The sequence below is a fragment of the Oryza sativa genome, chromosome 6 (assembly GCF_034140825.1).
Source record: "Oryza sativa Japonica Group chromosome 6, ASM3414082v1".
Lineage (NCBI taxonomy): Eukaryota > Viridiplantae > Streptophyta > Magnoliopsida > Poales > Poaceae > Oryza > Oryza sativa.
Genome location: NC_089040.1, coordinates 21,619,714 through 21,634,617, shown reverse-complemented (window position 1 = coordinate 21,634,617; position 14,904 = coordinate 21,619,714). Strand labels below are relative to the sequence as shown.

The window sequence follows — 14,904 nt, the reverse complement described above, 5'->3', positions numbered from 1 at the left end:
TATGTTCCACATGCATGAGATTCTTCTATGGTCTGTAGGGGAATGGTAAGTTCACGGCAGTTGTACAAATGATATCCCGTATTTAGCAACGGGATTTCATTTGTACAATGGAATAAAAGTAAATCAAAAATCCATCTACTCCATGCTTCAGAATATGCCCTTGCAGTAAATAGGTCTCATCAATACACGGATGACCGGCTGAAATAAAAGCAATTTGGTCGCTAATGACTCCTAGCCCTTTTGCTATCCGAGTAATCAGAGAAGTGCACTCAACAGGAGTAGAGAACTTTATACTTTCTTAACATCGTCTTCATTTCACAGGAGCAATTTTGATCTTTCTAACCATGGCAAACATGATAATCAATTCATCCCCCCTAATGGGTCTAAGATCACCTCTAGAAAACAAAGTCATAGCAATCCATTTGTGCATGAGCCTAAGTGTAGGATTATGGATATCATTCGTTCTAGGTTTCTTGCAAATTGGAGCACCAGAAATATCTTCCCAAAACCTATTTTTCTCGAACCCAGAAATTCCTTTCTAAAGATCGATTTTACAGGAATCGTGAAAACCAAGAAGTGTACTAAAGCCTTTCCATGCAAGTCTGTACTTTTTATGGAAAAAGCGAAAGGAAATTCCATCTTCTATTTCTTTCAAAGTGCACAGAAATTGCAAAGTAAGCAAACGAGAACCAGACTCATCTACCACAGCAAATCTCTGCCAACCAACAGCTTTCCAAATAGCACGAAATTCAACATCCATACCTATTTTTTTAGCAGCTCCGGAGAGTATTTTCGCGTGTGAGCAAACTGCCGGTCGCTCAGCATGTAGTAGGCTTGTCTCTCCCGATCACCGACAAGGTTGAGGTCGGTGTCGTTCAGGAGTCGTCGCGGGGCTTCGACGTCTTCCATCGAGACATCAGTTGATGAACGAGTGCTAAACTCGTCATGATGACTTGATGAAGAGCCGGACCATTTGAACAGACGAGACAATCGCCTCCTCATTCTACACAATGGAGCAAGAACAGACTAACTCGGCGGGGGTTAGAAATGACAAGAGTTTCACCCGCTGGTTAGTTTCACCAAAGCAACTTGTATATATGCAATTAAATATTTGAATTTGATGGAAACTATCAAAGCCTGAATGATCTTGAGAGCAAACTTTGGAGAGGGAATGAAAATGTGTGGAAATGGGGTGAATTTCCGTCTCCCGGCCGGTTGGCTTAAGTAGTGCACCCACAACGGTCAAAAATGACCTGTGGGGCCCACTAGCCGTTGCCTCAAAAAGAGAGGGAGCCGACCGTTGGCCTAGCTGGTTCGGCCAAACCAGGGTATTCGGCCGAACCCCTAGTGGGCCCAACCAGCCCCACTTTTGGCTGTTGGGTTCCAACGGTCAGTGTGGTCGTGGCAAAGTGAAATTTCGTTGAAAATTTTATTCTGGTTTGCTCTGAAAAATTCATTTGAAGAATTTCCTCAAAATTCAAAAATCCTATATGCAATTTTGAAATTCAAACATGCGATGATGCAAAATTCAAATTGTTGAAAGCAAAAATTCAAACATACCAATTTACCTGTTGGCGAAGTTCGCGTCATTTAAAGTCCGATGTGCAAAGAACGTACCTCCTTTTAGTTCAGTTTGCGGATTTTCTACCCGTCTCCGTAGGTGATGGAGCGGGCATCTTTGGTTTTTCCTTCCACACCTTCCTTTGCTTTGGTGCGAAAGACGGCTTCCTCTGAGCCGGCTGCTCTAGCTTAGCCGGTATGGGTGGTTTTACCGGCGTCCTCCAATAATGGTTCCTGGGCATCGTTGTTTCCTTCTCCAGGAAATTCTGCATGAACTTCACCAGGCTGTCTGTCTTGGGTGGCTCCACTTCGACCACTTGAATATTCTGCGAATTCGGCCCGTACTTTATCCTGACCATGGAGCATTGTTCCGTCCTCAGTTGAACCTCAAACTTTTCTTCCTTCCTATTTATGTGGAAACGGATACTCCCCGTTCCCACGTCAATGTTGGCTCCCGCGGTGCTAAGGAACGGACACCCTAGGATAAGCGGCGTCTCCTTTCCTGTGTCCATATCCAGCACCACGAAGTCAACCTGGATGAAGAAATCCCGTATCTTGACTGGAACATCCTCCGGTATCCCTGTCAGGTAACGGACTGATGAATCAGCCAGCTGAAGGCACATCGGTGTTGGTGCCAACACCGTGAAGTTGAGCTTGTCGAAGACGTCTTTTGGCATGACGCTGACACTGGCTCCAAGGTCGCACAAGGCCTGGTCTAACTGTTGTGCCCCGATTGAGCAGGTGATCGTAGGACAGCCCGGATCTTTCTTCTTCTCCGGGAGCTTGTAGAGTATCACGTTGCTGCATTGTTCTGTCAGCTTGACCATCTCTGTTGTTGGGAGCGGTCTCTTGTTGTTGAGTATGTCCTTGAGATAACGAGTATATGTTGGCACTTGCATAGCGTCCAACAGTGGCACGTTGATGTGGATTTTCCGGATTACATCAACAAAATGAGCAGATTGCTCGTCCACTAACGGTTTCCTACTCCATTGAGGAAACGGCAGCAACCGTGTGTCGCAGTATTACTGCGGCACGGTCTTCTCTGGCTGAACTTCCTTGTCAGCCGAGTCACTAGATGGCGCTTCTTTGGTTATCCCAGTAGTTCCTGCAGGGTTAGGATATGGCGGATCACGAGCGGACTTACCTCCCCTTGTCGTGATCACCTTGACATTTTCAATGGAGAAGTCGGGTTGCCCCGGAATCCTCCCAGTTTCATTTGCATGGACTAAGGATGCAAACTGAGCTAGTTGGGTTTCTATCATTTTATTGAAGCTCAGCTGGTTTTGAAAAGCAGAAGCAAAGCCATCTAACTTGACGTTCATATTTTCTAGGTTCTTATCATTGGCAGCAAGCTTTTTGCTTAGCGCATCAGTGGTTTTAGCTTACGCAAAAACTAGATCTTTCAAGGAGGGCTAGTTAGAAAACTTATCGTTATTGTTACCTTCTTGATAATATGGGCGTGGTTGGTTCCACCCCTGACCTCCTCGTGGAAGGTACCCGTTGTTGCCCATGTGCATCGCCTCCTCACGGGTTTCCGGGCAGTCATTCTTAGAGTGATCTATGCCGCCGCAGACTTCACATGTGATGTGAGAGTCCAAGGCCTTGACAGTGCCTTGTGGCCGTTTCTCGTGGTCGTCGAAGCGTTTCATGAGGAGGTCCAGCTTGGCAGCAAGTAATTCCGTCTCCTTGACGGTGTGCATGCCTCGCTGACGGGTCTGGAGTCGTTCCTTGCTCCAACTCATATTGGAGACCATCTTCTCTATTAGATCAACGGCTCCTTGAACCGTTTTAGAGAAGAAAGCTCCCCCAGCTGCCGCGTCCAAGTGATCGCGGGACATAGGGGTGAGTCCATTGTAGAAGTTCTGCAGGATCAGCCAGTCGTCCATCCCATGATGAGGACAGGCGGCCACATACTCCTGCAGTTGTTCCCATGCTTCCGGAATGGACTCGTCCCTTGTCTGCTGGAAACTAGAAATCCTCCCACGAAGGGCATTGGTTTTGCCCATCGGGAAGAATTTCGAGAGGAATGCCGTAGAGCACTTGTCCCAGGTATTGACAGTAGCACGGTTGGCATAGAACCACTGTTTCGCTCTCCCGAGAAGGGAGAACGGAAACAGCCTTAGCCTGACGGCGTCTGGACTAACGCCCTTGATGGTGTACGTGCTACAGATCCCTAGGAACTGTTGCAGATGAGCGTTGGCATCCTCATTAGGCTTGGCACAGAACGGGCAAGCCTGCACCATAGTGATGAGGCTAGACTTCAAGTCGAAATCCACGTCTCCCATGTTGATCTGCGGCCAATTGGCCACATTGTCAGTAGATGGAGCAGCGAACTCGCGGAGAGTCTTGTTAGCCATAGTCTTGAAGGTCGGTGGCGCTGGTACGGCTGGTTTCTCTGTTGGTAGAGTTTTCTGCGGAGCAGCTACTCGCGGCCTGAGGCTCGGAAGAAAGCTTCTGGATTTTCTTTGAAGGTTTCCGGCAAGTTGAAACCAGTCATGCACTACCCTATTTTCACAACAAAAGTGACAACAACCAATGTTAGCCTGCAAAGGAAAATGATTATACAAAGGTAAATATAAAGTATTAGTTCAGGTAATCTCTATTATGAATCTTCCCCAGCAACGGCGCCAGAATTGCTTTTTGGTATTTCTTAACGACATCGCTAGAAATATAATTCCCAGCAATGGCGCAGAAACACTCCTGGTATATTATGGTTACATAGTCTATCCGCAAGCGCACAGGAATACCATTATAGCATTTCACCCGAGAGTATTCCAAGGGCATCGTATTTATTTTATCCCATGGGAAGATCATGTAGAGAGAACTTGACTAATAATTTATATATTACTTGTGATAACCATATTCTAAGCAGGGGTTAAGATAATCCAAGGGGTAGAGTGACACACAAGCATTAGCTACTCATTCTCATAATATATTATCTAAGCTAAGTGGAAAGAAAAGAGAAAGAGAATATATTCCTATACTTCTAGTATACATAATATACATACATTCTAGTCAACCGATATACTAGCTAATACCCTCTATCCGATGCTCTCCTGGTACTTCGAGAAGCCACCCCTGACTGCCGAGTTCCTTACGACAGCCCGTGATGACCATACAACTAGGGCTAAATACGGAGGAATACCCTCCCCAGGAAATTAACTTAGGATTATATACAGGCGCGGAGGAATACCCGTACTGAGCTGTCAGCATCAGCGGCCCACCTCTTATCCGCAGCATATAACCCTAAATAATGATATCCCGTAATCTAGACACCACGTCTAAACTACTAGATACTACTCTAATATCATCGTCATGACATAGAGTAATTGCATAGGCAAACATTATACCCGCACCAAAGAATCTCCCAGATAAGCTAGCCGTATATTCAGTATAACATAAACATAATGTAAAGTAGGCATTCATATACTCGGAGAGTATTTCAATACCATAAATGTATAAAGAAGAGTATTCTAATGAAAGTACAAAGCTTACAAAAGAAAAGAGAAAAGCTACTAGAGCCATACCCGAATTCTTCCGAAGGCTTCCGGACTCCTGATTCTACTCTATTATAATTCCACCAGCTAGATACTACTAAACTAAACTTGAGAGAAATGAGAGAGCTCTTGCTTGACGTGTGTCTTGAAGTGAAGAGAGTGAAGTCCTTTTATAGGCAGGTATGATGGTTGTAACCGCTGCGAAATGTCTAAAGTACCCCGCAACCGCCATCAGGAGAAGATCTGGAGCGTTCCTGCCAAACCCCACATCCAACGGTGGAGAGGGAGGTTCGGCCGAACCCCCTGGGGCCGGCCCAACCAGTCCATGGTTTGGCTGGCAGCCTCCTCTGTTATTCTTCTCCGCAGACTTGTCAATTTTGGCTCAGTTTGTCGTGTCAATTCTGAGTTCTTGGCGCATTCATACATAAATCTGGTTCTCGACATCGTCCGATTGATTTATCGTCTGTGTTGATGTCGATTCTCCTCCACTTTATGATTATTCTCTGAAAAAAGTTAGTATACCAAATACTAGAGGAATATTATTATTTTAATACATTTATGCATTGCAAGAATCACTAGTTCTCCTCTATTTTGGTAATATTGACGGTCGAAACTAATCGATAACGACCGTCAACAATGGACCGGATGCTCGCTTGCAGGCCGAGGTGGAATGGAGGAGAAGTGGGGTTAACAGGCCGGTTCGGCTACGGGCTAAAGAAATAATGGGCTCAAAATGGCCCAGGGAGAAACGAGGGTTTTCTTTTAGATCATTTAAATAAATGATAAAATGATGTTTGTATTATTAAAATAGCAATGGAGATATGAAAATATCGAAAAAATTTCGCATAGTGTAATTAATCATGGAGAATTTAATAAAAATTAAATGCAACCATAGTTTATTCGGGAAATTTTATTTTCCACATTTACCTTGAATTTCATTAGCCTTTCTTTTCTTCAACATCGTATACACCTCTAATTGCGATTTTATATTTTAATTAATTACATAATGTAAATATTTCTCAACCTTTTCTTAAATTTCTCATGTTTTTCCCGTTGCAATGCACGGGTATTTTTTCTAGTATATAATGAATTTGAGGATGATACTTTACACGTAGTTGTAATACTATTAAAAGGATATATACATTTTTTTATGCTTTTTAGTTGATGTGCACGGTGTGTACACGGGAATGCTTGTATGTATAGGATATGCGTACCCCATAATGGCATTCACCAATTCATGCTGCTAAAGGAAGGTTTATGGATGGGAAGTTAACTGTGGTGGCAAAAAAAAAAGAGAGGGAAAAACATTTGTTAACGACATTTTGTAGAATTTGTGTTCACCGACAGCAATTTGTAGAACCGGGTTATTGTCGTTGATAAAACATACACCTTCCGTCCTAAATTATACGGCGCCTATTTTTTAAGAAAATTTAAACTCGGTAACTTTTAACTAATGATCATAGTAACGTTAATTGTTATGCATGTTATATCACTAGATTTATATTTTGAAGCAGATGCTAATTTTATATTCATTGGAAACATAACATAAAATAAATTAATAGTTAAATTATGTCATTAAATACCGTATAAAAAAATATAGGTATTAAGACAGAGGGAGTATATAGTAGAATTTCTCACATTGACACGCGGCAAAACAAATACGCGCCATCCCTAATTGTCAGTTTTCCCATTTTGAGCTTCCAATAACGAGGAATGAAGAACCCAAGCCCGGCCGTCAACCTCGGCCATGAACTCCCGATATAGTTCGCCGGCCAATGGACATGCAATTAATGGCGATCCATCCTTAGCCAACACCGCAATGGAATGACCGATCGATCCGTGCGATCGCGAGTAGGTCGCGGAGAGACCATCTCCCCCCATTCGAGGCCTCCTATATATGTACACACACCTCCTCCATCCATGTCCCAAGCTGCATGCCATGGCGAGGACGTCGATGACGACGACATCCAGGGCCCTCGCGCTGGTGCTCCTCTCGTCTTGCTGCCTCCTCGTCGCCGTCGACGCGGCCTACGCCAAGAAGCCGAATCTGTCCAAGAATGACTTCCTCTCCTGCCTAGCCGCCGGCATCCCCGCCCGGCAGCTGTACGCCAAGGGCTCGCCGTCGTACGGCTCCGTGCTGACGTCCACCATCCGGAACCTCAGGTACTTGTCGTCCAAGACGTGCAACCCGCTGTACATCGTCACACCGACCGACGTGAAGCACATCCAGGTGGCCGTCTCCTGCGGCCGCCGCCACAACGTCCGCATCCGCGTGCGCAGCGGCGGCCACGACTACGAGGGCCTCTCGTACCGGTCGGAGATCCCCGAGCCGTTCGCCATCGTCGACCTCGTCAACATGCGGAACGTGACCGTCGACGGCAAGGCGCGCACGGCGTGGGTGGAGTCCGGCGCGCAGATCGGCGAGCTCTACTACGGCATCTCCAAGGCGAGCCCCACGCTGGCGTTCCCGGCGGGCGTGTGCCCGACCATCGGCGTCGGGGGCCACTTCAGCGGCGGCGGGTTCGGCATGCTGCTGCGCAAGTTCGGCCTCGCGTCCGACAACGTGCTCGACGTGAAGGTGGTGGACGCGAACGGCAAGGTGCAGGACCGGAAGTCGATGGGGGAGGACTACTTATGGGCCGTCCGCGGCGGCGGCGGCTCGAGCTTCGGGATCGTGGTGTCGTGGAAGCTGAGGCTGTTGCCGGTGCCGGCGACGGTGACGGTGATCCAGATGCCCAAGATGGTGAACGAGGGCGCCGTCGACCTCCTCACCAAGTGGCAGTCCCTCGCGCCGACGTTCCCGGAAGACCTGATGATCCGCGTGATGGCGCAGGCGCAGAAGGCCGTGTTCGAGGGCCTCTACCTCGGCACCTGCGACGCGCTCCTCCCGCTGGTGACCAGCCGCTTCCCGGAGCTGGGCGTCAACCGCTCCCACTGCAACGAGATGTCATGGGTGCAATCCATCGCGTTCATCCACCTGGGCAAGAACGCCACCGTCAAGGACATCCTCAACCGGACCTCCTCCATCCGAGCCTTCGGCAAGTACAAGTCGGACTACGTGACGCAGCCACTGTCCAAGGCGACATGGGACACCATCTACAAGGACTGGTTCTCCAAGCCGGGCTCCGGCATCATGATCATGGACCCGTACGGCGCCACCATCAGCAAACCCGGCGAGGCGGACACGCCGTTCCCGCACCGGAAGGGGATGCTGTACAACATCCAGTACATCACCTTCTGGTTCGGCGAGGGCGCGCCGGCGGAGGCGCCGATCAAGTGGATCAGGGACTTCTACGCGTTCATGGAGCCGTACGTCACCAAGAACCCGAGGCAGGCGTACGTCAACTACAGGGACCTCGACCTCGGCGTCAACGCCGTCGAGGCCGGCGCCAACGTCTCCTGCTACCAGGTCGGCAAGGTGTGGGGCGAGAAGTACTTCAAGGGCAACTTCGAGAGGCTCGCCAGGACGAAGGCCAAGGTGGATCCCACCGACTTCTTCAGGAACGAGCAGAGCATTCCTCCATTGCTCGCGTGATCGATCGATCGACAGAAATTAATCATCGACGGAAACGCACAATTTGCATCGAGATTTAATTAGTGTGTGTGAGTGGTGAGTACGATTAATTAAGTACTTGGACGTGTCACATGTCCAACAAATAAAGATCAACCAACTAACGTATAATCGTAAGAAGATTATTGTTTTTTTTTCTTTTTCATACACGTGTGCGCGTATGAGTTCTACTTCCTCCGTTTTATAATGTAAAACTTTCTAGCATTGCCCACGTTCATTTATATGTTAATGAATCTAGATATATGTATGTGTTTAAATTCATTAACATCTATATGTATATGAGCAATGTTAGAAATTCTTATATTATGAAACGGAGGGAGTAGCTAGTAGCGTTTTACATTTCAATGTTCGTGCCATCCACTTAATTTATTGCGTGATGAGATTCAAATAGTTTTGCTGTTTGTTAGTATACTGTTTCTTTTTTTCCTATTGTGTTTACCTAAACTTAGATAATGCATAGTTTAAATTTACTATTGCTAGCTAGCATCGGCCATCTTAATTCCATCCAACGATTGATCATTTTGTCATTGCCGGATTATAAGTGAATTACTCATTTTTCAGTGATGTAGATTTCAGTTGAATTGATTGGTGCATGCAACTTAATATATATAACATCGAGTAGCGGAATTTGGAGGTTTTAATATCGCCAAACCCGGCAAAGCTGGGGAGAATCGGATGTAACATTTTCTGTAGATATCCGTGGATATATTATTTGCCTGATTCCGAGTCCGTATTAGAAAGTTACGCCTATTTTAATAAATGACACCCGAATGACTTTTCGGTAGAGCTTTGGAAAATTTTACAAGTCACATATTTTGTCCGTTTGAGTTTATTTTTTCTATGATTGGTTCCTGTATTCTCCTAAGTATGAAAAAAATATCAAAAAAATAAAATAAAAATAAAAAAAACTACATCTCTCTGTACCGTGTTTAACTTATGGCTATCATTTCATGTGGTTATATTTTGAATTAGATTAAGTAATTTCATATAGTGGTAGAGTGCATTATATTTAACATGCAGATCAAAGGGTTTTACTAAAGGAGTTATGGTCTAATTTTGATAAAGGTGCAAAGTAGGCTAAGTGGTATGCTATTTTCAAACTTCTAGCTATTAAGTGGTATATTCCGTTCGAGTTTAATTTTGTTGTAGTTGGTTGTATCGTGATCCTAAGTGCGAAAAAAACATCGAAGGAATAAAACAAAAATAAAAAGGTTGCAACTCTATACAGAGAAATAGGAATGGAGGTGAGGGGTGGGGGGGCGGCGCCAGCGTGGCTGGCGCCCTCCTCCCTAGGGCGGCGCCAGCCATGTTGGCGCCCTCCTCTTGCCACGTCGGTTCGCGTGTGCCACGGTGGCAGGAGGACGGCGCTAGCCACTCTGGCGCCCCAAAAAGGACCATTTTTAGGATAAGTTTTTTTAGGGTCTATTTGCAAAATAAGTTTTTCAAAAGGACCAAAATGTGAAAAATCCAAGGTCAGACGGCTTCCTGGGCTTCATTGGCTAATATCAGTTGTTGATTTTTTTTTTATAACAGGCATTCATTAATACCCGGCTTTTAAACAAAGCCTAAGAACAGAACAGGAGTCTTACAAAAACACAAAGAAAGACAGCTAGCTTAGGCTAAACAAACTGACACGAGAGCACAGATATCACTGGAGATGCCCAGCAATAAGAAAAAAAAACCCCTAACAACAGAACAGGGAACATAACATGCTAAACCAAAACCCGACCCCTTAGCCAAACTCCAGATCATCCGGTAATCTCCCTAGCGGACGGAGTTGTTGTAGTTGCGCCAAAAACTGTTTAATCAGTAGCTCCAGACGATCCCCTTCTTTTCTTCTTTGTATGGGTCTCCAACGCTGTAGCAGTGAGATTATCCTGTACACCACCTGTAAAGGAGACGAAGGCAATTTGTTGTTAAAAACCCAATCGTTTCCTTGTTAGCCAGATATCCAAATCCAGCCTGCAAAAATGACAACCCGAGTTTCCCCCCTAACTTCTGTTTCAAAAGATTCAAACCCTCCTAAAAAGATACAGGGGTTGAGGTAAGGTGTATGGCTTCCCTAACCACACACCAAGCAAATTTTGCAATGGGGCAAACAAAAAGCACATGATTAACTGTCTCAGAATTTCCACACATCTTACATTTGTCATCACCCTCTTTCTAGCTTCTCTTTACTAACTGGAAAGTACAAGGAATCCTCCCCCTCCCTACATGACAGGCAAAATGCTTAATTTTCATAGGCATTTTACCCCTCCAGATCCCCAATATATCTGTATCAATCACACCCCCAAAAGTCATAATTCTGTACATAGATTTGGCAGAGAAGCTCTTCTTTTTAGAATGAGGCTAGACCACTTTATCATGCTCAGAAGACATCACCACCCGCTGAACTTTAGAAAGCAATTCTGCAAGCTGAGCTCTTTTCTCTTCATTGAGGTGTCTCCTGAAACTCAAAACCCAGGCACCCCCTTGCCAGATTTCACTGACTGTAGCATTTTATTGAGTGTTTACTTCATAAAGGTTAAGGGAACATAATTTTAAGGAGACAAGAAGCCACCCACACATCATTCCAGAAGCTAGTAGTCAGACTATTCCCCACATTCTTTCCAACCATACTCCCCAACCAGGATTTGCACACATGCAACCCCCTCCAGAACTGAGAGCCACCTTTTGGAGAACTTTGAAAAAAACCTTTTTGCCCAGAGTAATTTTTCTTAAGCACCTGGAAGCACATCCCTGGGTCATTTGACTCCAATTTCATAATCCACTCACTAAGCAAACATATATTCATCACCAAACCCCAAACCCCCATAATCCTTTGGTATGCACAAGGCCTGCCACTTAAAAAAGTGATACTTCTTTTTCCCAGCAGTTCCTTGCCAATAGAATCTCCCCCTCAAACTGTCCATTTTCTTATGAAAGTAACCAGGTAAATAGAAAAAGCCCATGTAATATAAAGGAATGCTTGTGAGACAGGAATTAATCCTGATCTCCCTCCCCCAAAAGAGAGGTGACCACTATGCCAAGACTCAAGTCTTTTTCTAGCCTTTTGCATGGCAGGAATAAGATCCTTCTTCTTGAGCTTGTCGACTCCCATAGACAAACCAAGGTAAACAAAAGACATCTCCCCCACTTTACAATTTAATATATCAGCAATCCTCAGTTCCTCTTCTTTCTCAACCCCTAGGACATAAACCTCACTTTTCTGATAGTTTATCTTCATTCCTGTCATTTCTTCAAAACAGAAAAGTAGGAATTTTAAAGCCAAGATGTCCCCCTCCTCAATGGTAGTAAAGAGAATGGTATCATCTGCATACTGCATATGAGAAAGCCCCCCTTCAACTAAATGAGGAACAATGCCTCCCAGCACCCCATTTCTTACAGCCTCTTCCAGAATAACAGACAAAGCATCACCTACAAGATTGAAGAGGAAAGGGGACCAGGGATCCCCTTGCCTCAGACCTCTAGAAGTCCTAAAGTAGGGACCTAGCTTCCCATTCACTTTTCTGTATATCAGTTGTTGATTAGTGAAGATAATTATTAAATGTTTCTAACAACGAAAAACTAAACTTCATCGACCGGGCTGGCTCCGCCACTGTTAGAGCCATGTCAAGAGTTTGAATCCTAATTGGTATGCAATTAAATAAAAATTGTAACCTATTTTTAGTCCATGCTCTAGGCTTGAGAGGGATCCTCTTTGTCTCTCCCTTGGCCGCCTCCTTTGATGCGCAATCCTTTTCTTTCTCGCCTCCACACCGCCACCTCCATGTCGTGACGAGAATGTGCTAGGCCCAGCCGAGCTTTGGCGTAACAGGTTACTCGTAGTTCTTGAGCTTTGCCACAGCCTTGTTGAGCAATGTGCAGAAGCACCATGCCAAGTCTGATGGTGATGGAAGTGGCAAGCATGATGGCCAAACACATGAGGAAACCTGACCGCCATGATCGTCCTCACGAACCTTCGCTCTGTTTGCAGCACCATTGTCGTTGCCCCTCCAGTTGACTGAGGCACTGAGCTATGGGGATAGGTGCCACCACGACGAGCAACCATTAGCGGCATAGGCTCTGGGATCCCTCCGCATTTACCTATCGCTGAGGCATAGCGATAGTGCAGAGCGATGATGGGGCACGGGATAGCTACTGACGGTAATGACCATGGGTAGACAATGATTAGCTCAGTGAAGGAGCAGCCGTCGATGGCTATACAAGAAATTGCGAAGGTCGCCTCATCTTGCTTCACTGGGACAGAGATGGAGAGAAAACAAAGGAGGGAGAGAGTAGGGGCGGTAAGAAAGGATGCTTGTGGCCCATGCTGCATTTTTTTAACCCTTTCCCTAGGATACTTACATGTGGATCCCACCCATTTGAAAGACCAAGTTAAAGTGCACATCACATCTTATCTTACCTAATTAAAATATTCGTATTTTTCCTTTCGTCACAAGAGGGTGCAGCCATCGGCGGTGCGCCTTCACCCGCAGCCCCAAATCCCAATCGCTCTCAGCCTTCCTAAAATCGTCACAAGCAAATAATTCTTTGCCCTCCCCCCCAAAAAAAAAAATCAACCACAATCATCACAAAACTTCACTCGCCTGCCGCCGGATCCATCCTCGGCCATCGCCACGCCATCCATCCGCGGCTGCCGCCGACGCCACCACCACCGCCGGAGGGAGAAGAGAGGCGACGGAGGGAGCCGCCGCTGCTGGATCCGCCCGCGGTCGGCGCCGATGCCGCCACCGCAGCCGGATCAGCCGCGGGAGGAGGGCGAGAGGGGACAGAGGGAGCTGCCGCCGCTGGATCCGCCCATGGCAGACGCCGCCGCCGGAGGATCTGCCCGCGGCTACCGCTGACGCCGCCACAACCAGCGGATCTGCCGCGGGTGGGAGTCTAGAGGGGTGGAGGGAGCCGCCGCTAACCCGCCGCCGCCGCCACCGCCGTATCTACCGCGGGAGGGAGGCGACAGGGAGATGAGGAGGGGAGAGGAAGGCGAGACAGGGCGGAGGGAGGGGCCACCGGCGAGGGAGGTGAGACAGGCTGGAGGGAGCCACTGCTGCAGCTGCTCATGGGGGAGGAGCGTCGCCGCCATCGTCGCTTTTTGATTCGATTCGAGAGAGGGGATCGGGGACGGGGAGGGGGGAAAGGAATTTTAGGGTTAGGATTAGGATATTTATCTTAGATGGAATCAATCTGGACCGTCCATTCGATCGGACGGCTCCGGCTTCTCCCGTATCGGACCGCCGGACTATTGGGCCTCCGAGTTATTGGGCGTCCAAATGGGCCGCAGTTAAAATCAATGTTTTCTCTCTCAGTAATTTTAAGCAACTTTCTATTTTCAGAAATAGCATTAATAGCATTTTAAGTGTTTATGACTACTTATTAATTTAATTCCAACTTAATTGAATAAACTAAAAATTTGGCTAGATTTTTCTCATGACATGGATTTATTTTTCGACTAAAAATGTAATTATTTATTTGTCATGATATAGAATTTAAATTTATACTAAAATTAAATAATATTAATTATTTTTTAATTCTATATGGACTCTATTCTTCTTCCAATATTCCTATTTTTTATTGTTCTAATTAGTTTTCTATATGGACTCTAAACTCTTCTTTCAATATTTTTTTATTTTGAATTTTAATTCTTTTTCTGAATTGTATTGCTATATGCACTCTAGGCTCTTTTGGAGAATATTATAGACTCCTCATCCAATATTATTTATTTTATAATTTATACTTTATATTAAGTTGTATTATTTATATAGATAAGATTAATATATCCAGTTTAGGTTTTTTTTTGCCAAAAAAAATTGTTTTATGCAGATATACGATTGGACAACGTAGTTTTTTTTAAAAAAAAAAAGAACAAAAAGCAAAAGTACCAAAGCAGTGTGAAAATAACTTCGGTTAAAAAAAATATTTTTAGTTTTAATACACCATAGCGAAGCACAAGTATTTTGGCTAGTAAAAGACCAAGTTAAATTGCAATGTAGGACCAAACCACCATCAAAACATACTACGAAGGTATAAATTGATCCGGTTTAAGTAGTTGAGGAACCCTCCACACTTTGTTTTACAGTTGACAAATGCGAAAAGGAAAAAGTATACTTTGACTCCCTCAACTATCGCCCGAGTATGATTCATGTCCTCCAACCACAAAACCGGGTATATCGACTCCTCCAACTATCAAAACCGGTACAAACAATACCCCTGGGTGGTTTTAGAGGTGGTTTTAGATGACACGGCGCCTACGTGGCGCTCTTGACCGAGTCTTTATCC

The 14,904-nt window shown here is 45.6% G+C and overlaps 2 protein-coding genes and 1 non-coding gene across 3 annotated transcripts; 2 read left to right on the top strand and 1 right to left on the bottom strand.

Annotated features, from left to right (window-relative positions):
* Positions 1 to 1,628: 1,628 nt before the first annotated feature.
* Positions 1,629 to 3,917, bottom strand: LOC136357025 (uncharacterized). Its single transcript, XM_066311748.1, has 2 exons — positions 3,058 to 3,917; positions 1,629 to 2,541 (listed from the first exon to the last, which is right to left on the bottom strand). The coding sequence occupies exons 1-2, from the start codon at positions 3,915 to 3,917 to the stop codon at positions 1,629 to 1,631; spliced, it is 1,773 nt and encodes a 590-aa protein (XP_066167845.1).
* On the top strand, positions 3,445 to 3,551 carry LOC112939474 (small nucleolar RNA R71). Its single transcript, XR_003243186.1, has one exon. It is a non-coding gene; the product is annotated as a small nucleolar RNA R71 (small nucleolar RNA).
* A 3,033-nt stretch (positions 3,918 to 6,950) lies between the features above and the next one.
* Positions 6,951 to 8,899, top strand: LOC4341257 (berberine bridge enzyme-like Cyn d 4). Its single transcript, XM_015786576.3, has one exon. It carries the CDS (start codon positions 6,955 to 6,957, stop codon positions 8,590 to 8,592), a length of 1,638 nt encoding a protein of 545 aa, XP_015642062.2. The 5' UTR covers positions 6,951 to 6,954; the 3' UTR covers positions 8,593 to 8,899.
* Positions 8,900 to 14,904: the final 6,005 nt, after the last annotated feature.